General features: G+C 34.4%; 3 protein-coding genes across 4 annotated transcripts; 1 reads left to right on the top strand and 2 right to left on the bottom strand.

The window, feature by feature from the left end:
* The first annotated feature begins 3,498 nt into the window (after nt 1-3,498).
* Nucleotides 3,499-6,176, top strand: LOC106308292 (growth-regulating factor 4). The gene is made up of 4 exons (XM_013745442.1): nt 3,499-3,978; nt 4,071-4,265; nt 4,552-4,861; nt 5,542-6,176. Exons 1-4 carry the CDS (start codon nt 3,762-3,764, stop codon nt 5,963-5,965), a joined length of 1,146 nt encoding a protein of 381 aa, XP_013600896.1. The 5' UTR covers nt 3,499-3,761; the 3' UTR covers nt 5,966-6,176.
* Nucleotides 6,177-6,251: 75 nt separating this feature from the next.
* Nucleotides 6,252-7,139, bottom strand: LOC106308293. The gene is made up of 4 exons (XM_013745443.1): nt 6,868-7,139; nt 6,689-6,799; nt 6,526-6,606; nt 6,252-6,461 (listed from the first exon to the last, which is right to left on the bottom strand). The coding sequence occupies exons 1-4, from the start codon at nt 7,090-7,092 to the stop codon at nt 6,387-6,389; spliced, it is 492 nt and encodes a 163-aa protein (XP_013600897.1). The 5' UTR covers nt 7,093-7,139; the 3' UTR covers nt 6,252-6,386.
* A 1,087-nt stretch (nt 7,140-8,226) lies between these two features.
* Nucleotides 8,227-12,337, bottom strand: LOC106311953 (serine/threonine-protein kinase KIPK-like). 2 transcript variants are annotated; one of them, XM_013749303.1, is made up of 3 exons: nt 12,151-12,337; nt 9,715-11,514; nt 8,227-9,200 (listed from the first exon to the last, which is right to left on the bottom strand). In XM_013749303.1, the coding sequence occupies exons 2-3, from the start codon at nt 11,400-11,402 to the stop codon at nt 8,348-8,350; spliced, it is 2,541 nt and encodes an 846-aa protein (XP_013604757.1). In that variant the 5' UTR covers nt 11,403-11,514; nt 12,151-12,337; the 3' UTR covers nt 8,227-8,347. The 2 variants fall into 2 exon arrangements, with proteins under 2 accessions (XP_013604757.1, XP_013604759.1); XM_013749305.1 differs by having other exon boundaries at nt 9,715-11,436.
* Nucleotides 12,338-18,598: the final 6,261 nt, after the last annotated feature.

The following is an 18,598-nucleotide window of genomic DNA, read 5'->3' as shown; positions in this document are numbered from 1 at the left end:
TAGGAAATTTCATATTTTTGATATCCATTTATTCTTTTTCTATTTTCAGAATCACTATATAAATTCTTTAAATCATCTCTATATATATATTTTTTTTTTTGGAGAAGACGAATTATCTTCGGAGTTTTCATACGTCAATGCAAATTTTTCTCTAAGTTTGAAATATTTTTTATTAAAAATTTTTATGAAAAAAATTAGTACATTACTATAGCTTCTACGCTCTCATAATTTCTTATTATACTTAAATCACACAAATTAAAATTTCATTTACATAACTATATTTAATTAATATACATATTTTTTTAAGTAGTAGGAGACACGTGTCCCCGTAATCACCTATGTATATCCATTCCTGGGTGAAAAGCTGATTGGAAATAACAACCGATTCTCTTGTGGATTCTTTCGTCGTGACTTGTAAAGACTTAGCCTCCAATGTAGGGACAACTGTGGGACAAGTGCGGTGCGTTTATAATAGTAACAAAAATATATAGATATATAGGTATACGTAGAGATTTTTGTTATTAGTCGCAACAGTACGGGGTGGGGTGGGGCGGTTCGTCACCATTAGAAGACTTAACATTATGGAAAAAAATCTACCAGCAGGATCTCATGAACAACACATAGCCCGGCCCATCGTAAACAAACGTAAATAGTAGGCAAATTGCGTAAATAGAGGGTAGCTTTCGTGGGTAGAAAAGTAAATTACGAAAAGCAGCACATAATTGGTGATTTGGTCTCACATTATACAATGGGACCCAATGTCTGCGCCCCCGTCGGAAACTAGGGCTCCTCCTAAAGCTCATTTCGTTTTCAAGCTCGGCTTGATTTTCAAATCAAGTAGGTGGAGTAGTTAAGTTTTGGGCCGAGCCCTCTTTTCATCTCATCTGGTCTTAATTTTAGCACGTGACCCAACCTTCGTCCACTCAAATTTTCTCAATCTCTAGGTATTTCTGGAACTGTCATTATTCGTCTATGTTTTTTTTTTTTTTTGTTTTTCGTCTATGTTCCTTTTTTCAGTTTTGGTCCTCTAAAGAAAGACAACAACAAATCTGAATCCATTCAGACATATATAAAACATTTACTTGAAATAAGAATGTAGTCTAGTAGTTTGCATTAATGGGTCATCATAATATAAAACTATTCTATGATTTGTTTGTTTTCATCAAGCTTTCACACTTTTGTTTCAAATTTCATATCCAATGTGCTTTTTGGTTTGTTGTTCCTTATAGTGAAGACAGAACAAGTGCCAAGAGGAGTTAGTAGTGCACGTGATTCCATATTTTATCAAAGATATATGATGACTCCACATATACACACAAAGAAAGTACTCAACTATGTAATATTAAGAATCAGTTCAAAAAAAAAAAAAACTATGTAATATCGAACGTAATCCATGGACCATGATATAACGCAACTAGTTTAGGTTATTTAGGAATAGTGCATATAAATGCCGCCGAAACTGGTGGGAGTGAATGAATTGAAGAAACTGAAGATCTCTCTCATCTTTGGCTGGCTCACTCCTAGATGATGAAATATCGTTATCGTCCTTTGCTCATATTTATTACTTTATTGCCTCAAAACTATAAAATAATACTATCATGGCACCACCAAATAAAGATACTTTGAAATTAATGAATGTTTTTGTATTTATTCAGTGAAGCGAAGATATAAATGCATGTATCTTACTTCATTTAAATAAAATTTTCTCAGTTTACTTGGCCTTTTCTGGTATTAACTTCTCTTTTTAATATCAGAAATATATGCATCTATTATAAATTTATAATCGTTCCAAATCCATAAACAATCACTGCTAATTACATTTTAACTCGTAAATGGTCTTCTAAACGAAAATTGTAACCTGTAAAACAAGTCCAACTTCTTTTGGAAAGACGAAAGACCAAACCAGTCGCCACCAATCCACCACACCTTCAAAAAGAAACCACACAATGCTAATATTCAGTTTCACTTTTACCATATAAAAAAAGAGTAGATGAAAAAACTTCCAAATGCATAGACGTTACAGATGATTTTTAATGAATAATAATAAAGTAACGACGGTTACAAATTAGAGTAAAGCAAATAGCTTATTAGCCAAAACTATACATAGTTACTGTTGATGTGTAGTTTAGTGGTATGTATCACTAAAATCAAATTCAAATCTACATATTGCATGCAAGAAAAAAGAAAGATAAACATTATTATACAAGTAAAAAACGCTAAAATAGTGGTACTTATATATGTAGTAGTTTGTTGTAAAAGAAAATGGTTAGTCAACTCACATCTAGTATTATAGAACCCAGAGATCAAAATATATTGCAGCTTTCTCCAAATGCAGTCTACAGTGCATACACTGCACATCAGTTGACCGTGGAGTTAATTAGTCAAATCCAAAGTGATTATGTTCAGAATCTAATACATTTGTAACACAACCTCTGAAACAAATGACATGTGCATAAATTGAAGGTTACGTTACATCACATTGAATGGATCTTTAATTACAATATTTAAATAACAGGCTTCTCTTTTCTCATTAAGCTACTACTTAATATGGAATATTAAAATGGAATATAAAAGGAAGTGATATTTCCTAGGCAGTGAAACATAAACACTGCAGGTACTACTATGTGTCCGAATGGAGGAACGGAACAAATGCAGTTCTCCTGCACATGCAGTTCTCCCGCACTGCATTTACCATTCACTATTTTCTATTTGTAAAAGCAGTTCAAACAAGAGATCTGCATGCAGTTCAATATTTTTTGTCTTTTTGTGGAAAAAACAAGAGATCTGCATGCAGATCTCACCCGCCAACATTTGGTAGTGTTGATCTGTTTTTTTTTTGTTTGGTCAATAAATAACTTTGTTACAACACATAACTTTAAAAATATATTTATCTAATTTTATGAATATAATATTTTTATTTTATTTTATTTACAACTTTAACAATACAAAATTATTATTTTCTACTTATTATTTTTTTGTCATTTAATTTTTAATTTTTTAAATAAAAAAATAAAAGAAGTATAAACATCTTATAAAACATTTATATGTATTTCAGGCGATACTATAACATCTAAGATATTTGTTTAGATATCTAAGTGTCATTTTTATTGTTTTAATATATGATATATAGTTTTTAAATGATTTTGTCATTCATAAGTTATAATAAATTATTTGATCGGTTTGATCTAGTTCTCTCTTGCATGATCCGCTTGATCTACACTTGTCCTACTTGATCTGTACTTGTCCTGCTTGATCTGCATGATCTGCTTGATCTGTCCCGCTTGAACTGCTTTTACCATTCGAAGCCTAAATCTCCATCTGCATGCTTGCAGTGCTTTCTTTTTGTGTTTTCTGATTTACTAAATTTTATAGTAAATAAAGAAACCGTTTTTAATTCAAAAACACATTCAGATATTATATAAAATCACACTCTTAACTCTTTTTTTTGTAACACCACACTCTTTAACTCTAAATTTTGTTTTCCCCCTCAACTGTCTTGTCTCATAGTCTTTTTCTCTCTATCAAGTTCCTTAATAAAAACTCTTTTCATCTTTCTCTAGCTTGCTCTAGCAAACTACCTGCAAAGAACAAAGAGAAAAAACTCTCTACTTTTTGTTGGGGTCACAAGCCAAACATATAAGCCTTTTGTTGTGGTTGTCTTTGCTTATTAAGCCAGTACTCTCTCTAAGACACAAAGAAGTGGGGAAAAAAATTATCCCAAAAGCAACCAACACATTTCTCTGTCTCTCTCTCTCTCTTCCATGGACTTACAACTGAAGCAATGGAGAAGTCAGCAGCAGAATGAGTCAGAAGAACAACGTTCTGCAACTAAGATGTCTAACTTTTTCTTTGATCAGATTCAGTCTCAAACTGAAACTTCTGCTGCTGCTCTACCTCTTTTTGTCCCTGAACCCACCTCTTCTTCCTCATTCTCATGTTTCACTCCTGATTCTTCCTCTTCCTCTACGAGGCACCTCAGTAAGTGTTTCCTGTTTTTTTTCGTAAAGGGCAAAGACTTCTTCACTCAAATCTTGAAGCTGTGACCGATTTGTTGTATGTTAAATTTGTAGAGATGGGAAACTTCTTTAGCTTGGCACAGTGGCAAGAACTTGAGCTACAAGCACTGATCTACAGATACATGCTGGCTGGTGCTTCTGTTCCTCAAGAGCTCCTCTTGCCCATCAAGAAAAGTCTCTTCCATCAATCTCCTTTGAACTTCCTTCAGCATCCTCTGCAACATAACTTCCCTCATCACCAAGCTTCTTGTGAGACTCTCTCAATCTTTGTCTTGTTTATACTTCTATTTTTTTTTTTAAATAATCTTTCAAGATCTATAAAACTTCTAATTCATAGATTGACTAAATAATAAAGTGAAAATACATTTTATCTATAAAAGGCTACTTTGCAATCCTGGACTTTAAACCTTTCTAGAAAATCTATGAGCAACATAGAAGAACAAAAAAAGTTGGGTTTATGAAACATTCTTAATCACTGCCTTGAGTGAGATTTTTTGTTGGTTGTTAGTAACATGTTTTACTAATGAACACACAGGGTATTGGGGGAGAGGAGCAATGGATCCTGAGCCAGGGAGGTGCAAGAGAACGGATGGGAAGAAATGGAGATGTTCGAGAGATGTTGTAGGCGGTCACAAGTATTGCGACCGCCACATCCACCGTGGTCGAAACCGTTCAAGAAAGCCTGTGGAAACAACCGCCAAAACCGCCACCACAAACGCTGCCACAAACGCAGCATCTTCCTTTGTCTTAGGCGAGGAGCTTGGTCATGGACCAAACAATCTCTTCTTCTCCTCTGGCTCTTCACATCATTCATCTCAACATCTCCACGTTAATAGTCATCAAAGGTACACAAAAAGAACACTCAGTTTAACTGAAGTCATTATTAGCTTTGGTCAAGAGTCTTGAGAGTTAAGACAAGTGTTTCGCATAATAACAGAATACTAATTACAAACGCTTTAATACAATGATAAATGTGTTGAAATTATGAAAAATCTTGTTGTTTGGGATATGGGAATAGTTAGCTATTCCACTTTGAATTGATGGTGTGAGGAAAGGGGTAATGTTGGCAATTGGGTGACAGAGAGACTTATTATCATTTTTGTGAAAATAAAAAAAAACAAATTCTTCTTTTGTTGAGAGATAATGATAAAAGTTGGATGTGTGATAGAGAATCTAACTTTTCAATCAGAGAAATAGAAAGAGAGAGTATACTTATGTATTTGTAAATAATGTGATGGTAGGGTCTCTCAGTGAAAGCTGACATAACCTGCATAGAAGAAAAAAAAAACCTCTTAGATTCTGCAACCACTTCCCCTAAAAACACATTTCAGGAAAACAACAACAACTTCAATTATTGATTTATTTATTTCTCTAACCAGTCTTTACTCTTTGATAGTGGAAACTTGTGTGCAATTAGTAGGACTTGCTATTGAGTTAAATCAGTCTTTAATCTCTAGTTAAATGGATTAAAAAGTTTAAAACCTTTTTGGTTGGATCCTCTTTTGACAATGTTCATGTCTAACAGTTGTCCTTCAGACATGAAACAAGAAAGCAACAACAACAAGAGGCCATATGAAACTCACAGTGGGTTCAGCAATGGAAGATCAGATGATGGTCACATCCTGAGACCTTTCTTTGACGATTGGCCAAGATCATCTGACTCTACCTCAAGTCCATTGACCTCATCGACTTGTCATCTTTCCATATCCATGCCCGGTAACCCTCCCTCAGACGTTTCCTTAAAGCTTTCCACAGGGAATGAAGAAGGAGAAGCAAACATGAGAGACAGCAACAACAATGAGAGGGAGCAGCAGCAAAGCATGAACTGGTGGAGCAGTGGAGGGAACCACAACAATATGGGTGGGCCATTGGCTGAAGCCTTGAGGTCAGCCTCCTCAACGTCAAGTGTTCTTCAACAAATGGGAATCTCAACTCAAGTCTTTCACTGAGAGAAGTTTGAAAAAAAACAAATCAAGTCCTCTTTTAGCTGCCTTTGAGCCCTGCACCTTCTGCATATGGTTCTTCTCTGAATTGTTTTGTTCTGGTGATGTTGTTAGGCCTAAGTTGCCTCCTTTGTATTGTTTTCTTTCTTCCCTCTCCAGAAATTTATGTCTAAAGTTTAAGTATGCTAGTGAAAAGTATGTCATTAGTCAGTACCTGAGCAGTTGCTTGAGTTAGATGTTGGTAGCTCTTTAAGAAACTTATTTATGGAAGTGATCATATTCTTATCATTCTTATATAGATGCATATCATGTTACATGGTTGCTCACTTTTAATAGAGATGACTTGAATAGAGACTAATACAAAAAAAACATCAAAACAAATTTAAAACTCTTTTAAAAGGTAACATCCAATTCTTTGGTTTCTTTCTCATTGCAAAGCTCCAACAGTCTTGTTAATCTCCTCAAGTTTCTTCATCCTTACTCTTTCACTTTCAGCCAGTAGCTGCCAAAGAAAATGTCATCAGACACACATTAGATCTGCTATGAATAGAGTTTAGACCATATACCTCCATTAACATGGAAACAAGGTGAGTTTTCTCTTTGTTCTTTTCATTGAAAGCCTCCAATGTCTCTTTGTATTCCTTCTCCTGTTCATATCATTCTCTTCTGTTAAACAAAAGTTTTAGAACATAACTATGTGTTTTTGTGAGAATGAAAATGTGAAGAAACCTTCTTCTGACAGCTTTGAGCTAAAGATTTGATATCTCGATTCGCCATGTCAATTTTCTTCCTCGCCATTCCAACTTCTTTTCTCATAGGATCTCCCATAATCTCCAGCTCCTGTTTTTAGTTACAAACATTATCAACTTCTTCTTGTCTGAACAGAAAAAGGCTTTTTATGTACTCACTTCCAATGTTTGAGTCAAGCATCTTGTAGCTTCCTCTGCAAAACCAAGCCTCTGTTGAACTTTCTCCTTAACAGTCATCTTCTTCCTCTCAATCTCTTCTTCTCGAGCTTGAAACCTCGACACCGCCACTTTCCATATCTCTTCCTCTTCGTTCTCCTCCATTGGAAGCTTACCGTTGGGGTTGACTGCAGAAGCAGGAGCAGCTCCTGAGTTCTTGATACTCATTTCTTTCTTGTTTATTACAACATGTCTCTCCCAACATCTATATATGCACTTTAAGAGCATCTTCAACCCTAGTCCAAAACCCACTCCAAACTCATTTTAGAGTAAAATCATCTCCAACCCCACTCCAAAACTCACTCCAAAATGGAGTAATAGACATGATTACTCCAAATATGGAGTAAACCAACTCATTACTCCAAAATGGAGTTGAACTTTTTTATTTATAAAATGGTCCTCCACCTTTAAATATTTTCATTTTCAGTAAAATTGTTATAAATAAGTATATTAATATTATTTTACTATATATATTATAAAATTTACTGTTAACATTTTTTAATTATATATATAGCCATCTAATGAACTATTTTATGCAACAAAATATATATAATATAAAACATAACATATCATACATATAAAAAATAAAAGATAAGCACCATACAAAAGAAATAACATACTAATTCTAATGTAGGAAATAATAATGCGAGATTCCAAGAGTTTCTTTCCCGTTTCAGAAAAATCAGAGATAAAGAAGCTCATTTTTTACTTCGAAATGCATTAGTTGATCATTTGTGGGAAAATTATACTAATTCTAATGAATAATTTAAGTTGATGTATTATTGTGTTTAAGCTATGTAATGTAATTTTTAATGTAATAAATGTTTTCTTTATAAACCTTGTCGAGTATTTATATAATAAAAAATTAATTGTGGTTAATATTGTATTTAATATAATTATTACAATCTGAAAATGGACTGTTTTGCAAATAGTATAAATGAAAGGTGATATTACTAATTTTTAAATAAATATAAAATATAAAATATTAGGAATATTCTATTTTGGAATGGAAAATGGAGTAATACATTGGAGTAAAACTTAACTCTATTTTAGAGTTACTCCATTTTGGAGTAGAAAATGGAGTAATACATTGGAGATGTTCTAAGTGTCTTTGTCTTTCGCTTTTGCTTCAATTTAAGCTTCTGAAACGAAGTTGCTTTGCTTTTACACCATTCCAAAGTCAAAACAAGCAATCCCGCCAAAAGAAAAAGTTAAAAAGTAGAGCCCCAAGCTAATGATGATCAGACATGTCTTTTTGGTTTTCTTCTTTACTCTTTAGTGATTGCAAGTTGAGAAGGTTGGTGGAAGGAACATATGAGATTATATCTCAGAAGAGGCTACACTTTACATATTAGACATGATATAGATTACAGCAACGTTTACTATGAATACTTTTACCAGTCTTAGCTCAAGAACCTTTAACTTAAAACAACTCAAACTCAAGATGGTCCCCTATAGCTTTACATTCAAGATACCTATCATCATTGCCTCCAGGTGAGCCCGGTCCACCTCCAAAATCATAGCAATCTGGCAGCTCAGGCGGTGTGGCGCACCGGATAAGAGCCCAGTTCAACCCTTCAAAGAAAGGATGTCTTTTGATCTCTGCAGATCCTTTCTCTGTCCCGAACCGGTTCTCTGGTTCTTTCACCAGAAGCCCTCTGATCAAATCCTTCGCCTGGAAGCTCACCAGCGGGCTATCAGGAAACTTGAGGTTCTCCAAGACAACATTAGCCAAAGTCTGGTCGTTGTTGTAGCCTTTGAAAGGCGTTTTCCCGTACAGAAGCTCGTAGAGAAGAACCCCGAAAGTCCACCAGTCAACTGCGGCGCCGTGTCCTTCTCCTTTGATGATCTCAGGAGCTAAGTACTCGTGTGTTCCAACAAAGGAGTTGGATCTTGCTTCTGTTGGTTCAGCCACGAGCTGAGGCAACGATGATCTCTTCAAGTGTTGATCAGGGAGTTTCGGTTTCCGGCCTTGTTGTTGTTGGTTTGAGGAGAGTCTTGGACTGAAACAGGAGACCTGGCAAGACTGTTCGTTGACGCAGAACGGTTGTATGCAGTTTGATGTGTTGTATGGATCTGACATTCTGGCGGGGTCAGGAGGGGAAGTTGATGTGAGAAGAGTTGGGTTCACTGCACATCGAAGTGAGAGGTCGAAATCTGTGAGCATAATGTGTCCATCTTCACGGACTAGAATGTTCTCCGGCTTCAGGTCTCGGTATATGATACCAAGCATGTGTAAGTACTCCAATGCAAGAAGGATTTCTGCAACATAGAACCTGAAAACAAATATAATATCATCAATTAACCAAACTAGACCTGAGATTTTGAACCGAACCGAAACTTTGGTTAGCTCAGTTTGATTCAGTAGGTTTATAAAAAAATCAGTTTTCGGTTTAGGAATCGATTTTTTCTTAAAAGAAATATATATATATACCCAAACCATATCCAAAACCGAAATGAACAAACCAAATTCCTAACTGAAATTAGTCGAATTCATCCTAAATTTAAACAAAATTAATCCAAAATCTAACTGAAATCAAAAATTTTGGTAGGATTTTCAAAAACTGAACTAACCAAATTTATCCTACATTTTAACAAAATTAAACCAAAATATAATCGAAATCAAAAAGTTCGGTTGGATTTCAAATACCGAACTAAACAAATACCGAACCGAACTTTTATTTTTGGGTTAATTTGGTAAGATTTCTATTGAACCGAACTAACCGAACCCGCAGGCCTAAACCAAAGTGATGATGTTAATGACGCAATTTTAACAAATGTAATCTTTACCTTGCTGCTGGTTCAGGGAAACATCGTCCTAGCTGCTTCTGTCTAAGCACGTGAACATCTCCTCCAGGACAATACTCCATGACCAGACAAGACAAGTTATCCGAAGTAAACTGAGCGTACAACGTAGGAAGAAAAGGATGGTCCAACATTTTAAGTATTTCACGCTCCGCTTGTGCCCTTGGACTCTTCTTCCTTCTCGCCAAGAACTCGTTGTCCATGACCTTTATAGCAAACAAACAGTTCGTACCAATCAGCTCGGCGAGATACACTGTCCCTATATCTCCACAACCGAGTTTCTTCAAAAGGTTGAAGTGTCTTAACCCCAAAGAGCCGCCGCATTGCAACTTGACGTGCTTAATCGCTTCCCATCTCACATCCATCGACATGTGAGGCTTGTTCCCACAGCTGAACCTGCTGCTAAGATTGCTCTCCTCGCTCATGCTTGTGCTCCTGCTGTAATCCCCAAGACTGTCTTTTGAACTCAAGGAGAATTCGAATTTGTTGCCACTGTCATTATTGCTAGAGGAAACGTTTTGTTTCATGACAACAATCTCAGCTTCAGAGCTTTGACTAACATTGCAAGAACCAGATGAGTTCTCATCGGCTACTTCATGACTGGTAGTATAGGAGGGCGGTTGGTTATTGATGATGCTGGTGCTCTTCAACGAACAGTGACATCTTTGGCAGAGGAGTTTATTGGTTTCTTCATCCTTTTTAGTTGAAACTATCCCAATTTTCAACTTCTTCTTAACCAAAATCTTCTTTTTGGGACGCGGGATCATTCTTGTTACCTTGCGCACCGTTTTGCTTTTCTCTGGTGGTGAGTCATCAAACTTCACTGTCTGCTCCAAATCCAGAGTGGTTGCGAGAATCTTCTTTTCAAGCTCTTCTGCATTGTCTTTGTTGCTAGAATCAGAAGGCAGTAGTGAGGTAACATGTTTGTCTACTTCTTGCACATCATCTTGAGCCGAAGTGGAGGCAACGTTTTCATCTAACTCTACCTCACAATCTCCACTGCCAGAACTTAGACAAGACCCGGATCTGTTGGTTCCAGCTTGAGATGGCTCAGAGACAGGGTTAGGAGGCTCTTCAGACCGTTGAGACACGCTCCTCGAAGTGCTTGGTATATCTTTGTTTACCGGCATCAAAGATGTCTCACTAACCAAGGTTCCTTTACCCTTGTCCACAGGAACAAGCCTGGTGGATTGATTATACAAACTCTTAATCCTGTCAGCTTCAGAGACCCTCGGAGACGCAGCTGCTGATTTAGACAACCGTTTCTGAGCAGCCATCTCCGAGGCCTTGGAAATGCAACGGTCCCTCAGAGCCTGCTTCAAAGAAAGCGAGTCAGCAACTCTAGGCGACTGAGGCGTCATTGGCTTCTTCATGGCGCTTCTCGTTGAAGGGCTCGTGGTCCTGCTCGGACCAGCACTCGCGCTTGTCTCAAAGTTGTTATGGAAAGAAGAACTCAGTAGCCTCCTCGTCGGTGGTTTCACGGGTATGGACTGAAAAAGCTTATCGATGTCGTACTCGAGAGAGCCGTGATACTCTCGCTGCTTCCGCTCTGAGTCTTTGCTTGATGATCCTCCCAAAGAAGGTTTACCATATCTCCCTGAGTGTGCTTTTGCCATCCTCAGTTCTTCGTCTTTCTCTTCCACAATTTCACAGGAACCAGCAAACGACCCCATTGCAGCTTCTTTTTCTTCCACAGTATACAAACCTCTGAGAAAGAAAAAAAAAAATCAAATATCCATCTTCTATGATATGTTTCTAAGCTTCTCCTGCAACAAGCAGAGTTACCTGAAACAGAAGAATAAGCAAAAAAAAAACTAGTAGGTCAGGTCATTATAGTTTATGGAATGAAAAGGAACAAAAACCAACAGATCTAAAGTAGGTTTAGGTCATTATAATTTGCATAATCAATCATGAACTCTATTAACTTAAAAACAGAGAAAAGGAAAACATTTTTTAAAGGCAAAACTCTCATAGAAAATTTATGAGTTTGATGAAAGTAAAGTTAGTTGAGTAATGTGAAGAGAAACCAAACCGCGTCAAGAAGAAAGATGAAGAGCTCTCAGATCTCATTAAACTTGAATACATGTTAGGAAAACAAATAACATGTAGCTGATGCAAGGAGTGAGGATTCGATTTAATCCAATTAAATTTAATATTTCTTTTTTTTATATATATATATATATAAGAAAAAACCATCAAATCATAAGAGTGATTTCAAATGCACAAAAGGCCCAGTGAGAACACAGAGAAAATGAAATCCCAGAAAGAAAAAAGGAAACAAAATTTAGAGAAACATTCATAAAATAAGGTGCACAAATCTCATGTAAACATAAAGCAATCAAAGAGAGTTGCAGAAGAAGAGAAGGTGCAAACGAAGGCGTACGGGCAAAGATAGCGAAAAAAATAAGGAAGAAGGCTTACACAGATGGAAAGAGCTAAGCTTTTGGCAAAGAGACTCAAGAGATCGAGTGGATTTGGAGCTCGGATAAACCCTAAAATGTACTTAGCTTAAACAGAATCCAAAGAGAGATTGAGGTGAGGAGAAGAAGGAGAAAGTAAAAGTGGCCTTTTTTCTCTTCTTCTTCTTAATTTTCTGGGGGTTTGGTGTATTTTTTTATTTTTTTCTTTGGGTGAATAGCGTTAAGAGATGTGAACAAGTTGAAAAACATGGTGGGCTCCATCCCATATGTTTGCGAGTCTTTCATATTATTTGCGTCACAATAATATTCTCTTCTTTTTTTTTTACCTTTCATTCCATTATTTCATGAGATATTTATCATTATTCCATATCTAAATCTACTTTCAAAATATTTATTTTACTTGAATTTCAAAAACAAGAATACATCATATTACATATACGTTGTTTTTTTGTTTTATAAGCCTTATCGGTTGATTTGGTCTATCCCGAGAAAAACACACTTAGTACTACAGATGGACTAACCCAAAACGTACCATATTATCTGATCCGAGTTTAGAATATTTTCTTTCTAATACCAGATGATGGACCGATCATCTGTTACGGCTTACCGTGTAAATCACTTGCGGCGAAACCAAAGTACGTACTGATCAAATAGTGATAATATAGTTCCCAAAAAAAATTGAATCCATAACTGATATAAATACTCACCGCCAAGCCTCAGGAAATTAGATTACCATCACTCGATTTACATATACATTGTTTCTCCGTGGAGGAATTGTATTCGTTTTTAACACCTAAATAAAAAGTGAATTGTGGCATTTACTACTTGTCTAGCCATTTATATATTGTATATATTAATGTCATCTAGTCATGTCAAAGAAGAATTCACCCGCGATTTTTTTGGGTGATCAATAATTTACTTCCACTATTATCATGACAAATTTGACCATAGTCAACATTGCATAACATTTTGCCCATCATTTCTTGAATCAGTGACTAGCTGAATCTACCCAGTCTATTATACTACACTCGTTTCTAAAACTTGTGTGTCAGGCTGATTTTCAATTTTTTTTTTTGCAAAAAACTGGTCTCCATTTGAATTTTATTAAGATCACTAGAGTTCTTTGTCATCCACCCAGCTGGATTTTCAGTATCTCTTTCACATTTTCAATCCTACAAAATTAGTAATAAAATAACAATAGCACACAAAAATATCCAAGGCTTAGCATCCATCTTGGAATTTTAATGTAATTTGTAGAATACTTAGTAATGTGATTTATATTGTTATGTACTTATATCGACGTGATATTTGAATATTTTTGAAATTTCATTTAAATAATTAAGAAAACATTGTGTCGATGAAAAGTAACTACTTTCTTCCCTCGTATGTCTCAATTTACTGCGAACAATTGGTTGGTGAGATTGGTCAGAAATTATAAATAGCACTTAAAAAGTAATATTTGTGACCTTAGAACAATACTGTCAGAACAAGATAGGTACCCAGTGCGCAGTTTATTTCAAAAATTCTTTGCGACAACTTAGTTCAAAGAAAAAAAAACGTTTTCTCTATTTTCTATTTTTAATATATTTTATTTCTAGAAAACCCCAGTTTTATTTGTCTTTCAAATTCACAATATGACTTCAAAGTTCAAACAGTAGATAAAAGTACCGAACATACAATTAAGAATTACGTCTGTTACTAACAAAGGAAACATTAATGATTAACGAAAGATATGCTAAGCAGACAAAAATATGTAAAGAAACAAGAATTACGTTTTTTTTGCTCAAAAAACCAGATAGGGTGACTCGCGTGTAAATAGAAGAATGATATGACTGCATGCTCAGTCAGATTTTTTATGGTAATGGTAAATAAAATGGCAAGTAAAAGTAGCATATTGGACAATTTGAGGGTTAACTAAAATTTTCCTTTTCTTGTTGTGTGTTTTTCCAGTTTATGATTTGACTATTTAAAAAAATTGTTAGACCTACAATACACCAATTAAAAAATATACTAATATTTGGGTTTACACTTTAGTGATTATTGTGTAGTGTTTAGTATTAAAGGGTTAAAGTAGGAGTTGAGTATATAAATGTTCTATAAATATTTTTAAAAATTAATCTAGTATTATTTTATCATAAATTTAGAGTATTCGTAAAAATAGCCATTTATTAATAATAAATTTGAAAAATAATATTAAATTTGTGGTAAAATTGAAATTTCCTCGACTATTTATCCCTAAACTTTTTATTTATATATGTTAAATTCAGATTTCAAGTTAAGTACTTATTTCTTATACTGCACATATTTATAAATTATCTATATAGTTATATATTAATGAAATACAAAAGGCAAGATATTTAGAACTGTTATGTATATACGTACTATGCAGGGTGAATTATAATATAAAGGGTTATAACTTATAAAATTACAATATAGGTAAATTTGTATATAAATAAAGATGTATCAAGAAAGTATCGTACGTGGTAATAATTTGGCTCATTTTTTTTAACGCTGATTTATTATGATATTACAATTATGATATGAGTACCTACGCCTAACTGCATCACCTGAACCGTCCTATATAATTATAAACTTTTTTTTCGTAGTCTGCATAATTGTTTAATAAATCGCTTTTTCCGAAACTTGAAACCTCCTGTAATATACAAGAAATTGCATAGCCTTTAAACCTTAACCTTAACCACTAGTCTCATTATTTTAGATGTAACATATTTACTGGGTTGACTGTGTAGAATGGTGAGTCAACGTGTCATAATATTTCTTCGGATCTCGTTAACTGTAAGACCCTATGATTAAATATTTTGAAATTATACAATTAAACTTTAATACCATTTTTTGCCAACAAATAAGTTAATTTTCTGAGAAAGTCATTTTGGCACGATGGTCTAACTAAGATTCATTGATGATTCTACACCAGAAAATTTAGATTTTAAATTCTCAAAAACACGAAATTATGCGAATAAATAGAGAAAAAACTTATAAAAAATCTATAATATTTATTATAGTTTGTAATACCATAATCTACGATCGTGATGAATATGACACTGTCTTTTTGAATATAGGAAAAAGCCTAAATCCAGTTAAAAAAACAGGAAGAAAAAAAAGAAAAAGCCTAAATCATAGTTGGAACATGGAGTAATCATATACTAATAGACTTCATAGGCCCTTGACAACCCTTGAACCTAGGATTCCTCTTTCTGCGCCTTTAATCTCTTCCCTCTTGCTTTTTTATTCCCAAAATTATACTTATTTTATACATTAACTAACAGAAATTAGAGCATCACATGCACTACGCTCTAATTTCTTACTTAACCAAGTAATCTAACCATTACATCAAAACATTATTATTAATTTATTATGGAAGCAAAACACATGCACGCGCCTATAGAAATAGTTATGAGCCTGCTTCTTTTAAATGGTTTTTTTTTAGTGTTTGCATATTTTCGAGAAAAGGATTGATGGAACGGAACTAGATTGTGTATATGGAAAAGAAACAAGTTTCAAATCTACCTTCCTTTATCCCTTTAGACCATTTCAACCCCGCTTCATTTTTTTCTTTTTACCATTTCATTTCTTGATTCAAAATAAAATTATGAACAGTGTTGTTTCAAATTTGAAGATTTACTGTGTATATCTTCATTTTTTTGAAAATAAACGTATTTAATTGTAAATTAGTCCTTACCTTTCATTTATTCTTATATATTTTTTCCAAAATAAACTATATGCATTAATATAGTCTAATTAATTTCCAAATTTTAACTATTACTTTCATCTAATCAAATGTTTATATTGAAAAGCATATGAATATTCATTTTTAAAAACTTTTAATTCGATTTAAAAGAATCAAAGATATATAAGCCTATTTCTTACGTATAAACAATGTTGTTAACTACTTATACAAAGAAAAAATATATGTGGTATTTTTTTTACAAATTATAATGTTTTGTGTTTGTTTGTACCTGTTATGTAATAAATTTATTATATGATAATGTTTAATTTATATCAAATAATAATTGTGTTGGGTTATTGCAAAAACAAAATAGTTAGGTAAAAATAGTAAGTATGAAAAAGTATAAAATTTTATTAAAAGTTAATAATAAAGTGGAGACATAATATAATTGGAATATTCTTTTTACAAGAAAGAAATGAAACAAATCATTGGAATGAATGTTACTTTATTTTTTTCTTCATTTTCAAGAAAATGAAGTTTTGAAGATAACAATGAAGCAAACCATTAGAGATGTTCCTAATGTTGCGTAGCTATATCACCTAATGTTTTGGGATCAATCCAATATGAAAGATATACCTAATAGACTAATGCTATAAATTATATAATTATATATATGATAAACTAATTAACTTATATTGTCCAAAAAAGCTAATTAACTTGTAAATGGAAGCGTGGTAAAGAGTTAGTAAAAGCTAAACAAAATCATGTTAAGTTGCAGGGAAAGTGGAGATAACAATATATACAAATGTTACGTGAGATTTTACAAATAAGGGTGACCGCATTTAGAAGAAAATTAAGTGTGATATGAAATAACTTGGAACTCTATCTACTGATAAGATATATCGTCTGGATGTTTGAGTATATAAATAGCCAAAAGGATGTATCCATCTAAGGTTAACGTAACCACTTTATGTGGTCTAACTAGGTAAAAGTCTCTAGCTGTGACTTGAAATTTTCAAAGAGCAATAAGTGCGAGATCTAAATAATGCTTTAGAAGGATTCATCCTGTTCTCACAACTGGATTCACTCCTAGTAAATAATTAAAGATGTATAAGCTCACATACATATATCTTATGCAAAACTCACATAAACATGCCTAATATAGCTAATGAAAAACAAGCATCTAGAATTCTAGATCAAATTAACCATGAGAAACCGCACATATTCTTAATAATATCTAGAGAAAAGTTGATCAGGATCTTTAAATATAATATTTTTCGAAGCTTTACTCCATTTTGCCAGCTCTAATCGTTATATGTTCCTTGTTTCACTGCAAATTAAACATCTCACTATATAGTTTCTTTATAACTTATGGTAAAATGGTCTAATGATTTCATGATGTGATTAGTGGACGACTATGATTAAAATCCTCTTCCTGCTATTGTAGACGTTTTATTTTCCTGCTATTGTAGACGTTTAAACGGACTAATTTACATGTTCCGAAGATTAGCATGGACTTTAGCTTAGAATCACGACTACTAAAATAAAAGAATAGTGTAATTTACGTATGGATGTTGATAATTATTGCGTGGACGGCTAGCGAAAAGAACGGTGCAGAAGAACAAATGATTCGAGTTTTATTTATATTTTGGATGACTATTAAACTAAACAATATCAATGGGAGCTATTAGAGCACTTGAAACGGGGGATGGCAACGAATCCGTAAGCCCGGTCCGTTGCACTATTTGGATTTTTTAATTAATATAAACTCAGCCCATTTGACGGATTGATCCGTAAATTGCATCTTGACGGACCCGGTCCGTGGGCGACATGGCGGAATGAGATTGGACGGAGGCGCGATTGTGTTTGGTATTGGTAAAAAATCGTCATTTCGACGAAAGCAAAGAAAAAAAAACCTCTCAACTCTCTAGGGCGATTGTCGGATCCCACCTTCGCGATTCAACTCCGTCTGATCCTCAAGGTAAGTAGAAGCGTTTTTTTCTATATTAATCGAACTAGATTGTTTCCATTTATATTCAATAGAGTTAGAATCGTTTCGTATCAAAATTAGGGTTCGAAAAAAATCTGCGATTTGGGGATTTTTTATTTTCAATCAATTTTCTTTCGGTTCAATCGATTTTGTTTTGTTTCAATCGATTATTTTCAGTTTAAATCGGCTTTTGATTAGTTTTCGATCGATTTAGGGATTTGAAGACCCTTTTGGGTCTCGATCGATTTAGGGATTTGAAAACCCTTTTGGGTCTCGATCGATTTAGGGATTTGAAAATTGTGCATTTTTTCCATTCGATTTAAGGTTGCGACTCTATTTAGTGTTGATATGTTCGTCTTTCTTATTGTTTTTCAAAATCAATGCTAATCTTTGCTTTTTGCTTGTCTCTTTCTTTGCAGGTTAACGAAAATGGGAAGGTATAGCTATAGCCAGCCGTCCTCAAAATCAGCGTCCATCGACATCACCTCACTTCTCGACGCTGAAGCTCTGTTGTACGCCGATGAAGCTCAGAGTAGCTTCGATAATGGAGAGCCGTTTCAGAACCAACCTCAACCTGAGGGGGATGATGGCATCCCGACGATCTGCTACTGTGGGAGGGAGCCGGTTGTTGCTACAGCCTACACGGAAAAAGATCCAGGCCGTAGGTATTTCACCTGCAACAATGTCGTTGATGGAGCCACTCACATCTGGAAGTGGTGGGATGACGCGGTCATGGAGGAGATGAGGGACTTTCAGACGGAGATAAGACGG

The sequence above is a fragment of the Brassica oleracea genome, chromosome C8 (genome assembly GCF_000695525.1).
Source record: "Brassica oleracea var. oleracea cultivar TO1000 chromosome C8, BOL, whole genome shotgun sequence".
In the NCBI taxonomy this organism is placed as follows: Eukaryota; Viridiplantae; Streptophyta; class Magnoliopsida; order Brassicales; family Brassicaceae; genus Brassica; species Brassica oleracea.
Note: the sequence above shows the minus strand (reverse complement) of the source record. Positions and strands in the feature narration are given on the sequence as shown.

What these genes read in the sequence shown, in the direction of transcription:
- LOC106308292 (XM_013745442.1), top strand. Translation starts at nt 3,762, where the DNA reads ATGGACTTACAACTGAAGCAATGGAGAAGTCAGCAGCAGAATGAGTCA. An exon ending in TTCCTCTACGAGGCACCTCA is followed by an intron (nt 3,979 to 4,070) that starts GTAAGTGTTTCC and finishes TTAAATTTGTAG; the next exon opens with AGATGGGAAACTTCTTTAGC. An exon ending in CACGTTAATAGTCATCAAAG is followed by an intron (nt 4,862 to 5,541) that starts GTACACAAAAAG and finishes CATGTCTAACAG; the next exon opens with TTGTCCTTCAGACATGAAAC.
- LOC106308293 (XM_013745443.1), bottom strand. Translation starts at nt 7,092, where the DNA reads ATGAGTATCAAGAACTCAGGAGCTGCTCCTGCTTCTGCAGTCAACCCC. An exon ending in CTCAAAGCTGTCAGAAGAAG is followed by an intron (nt 6,607 to 6,688) that starts GTTTCTTCACAT and finishes TGATATGAACAG; the next exon opens with GAGAAGGAATACAAAGAGAC. An exon ending in TTGTTTCCATGTTAATGGAG is followed by an intron (nt 6,462 to 6,525) that starts GTATATGGTCTA and finishes TTTCTTTGGCAG; the next exon opens with CTACTGGCTGAAAGTGAAAG.
- LOC106311953 (XM_013749303.1), bottom strand. Translation starts at nt 11,402, where the DNA reads ATGGGGTCGTTTGCTGGTTCCTGTGAAATTGTGGAAGAGAAAGACGAA. An exon ending in TTCCCTGAACCAGCAGCAAG is followed by an intron (nt 9,201 to 9,714) that starts GTAAAGATTACA and finishes ATTTGTTTTCAG; the next exon opens with GTTCTATGTTGCAGAAATCC.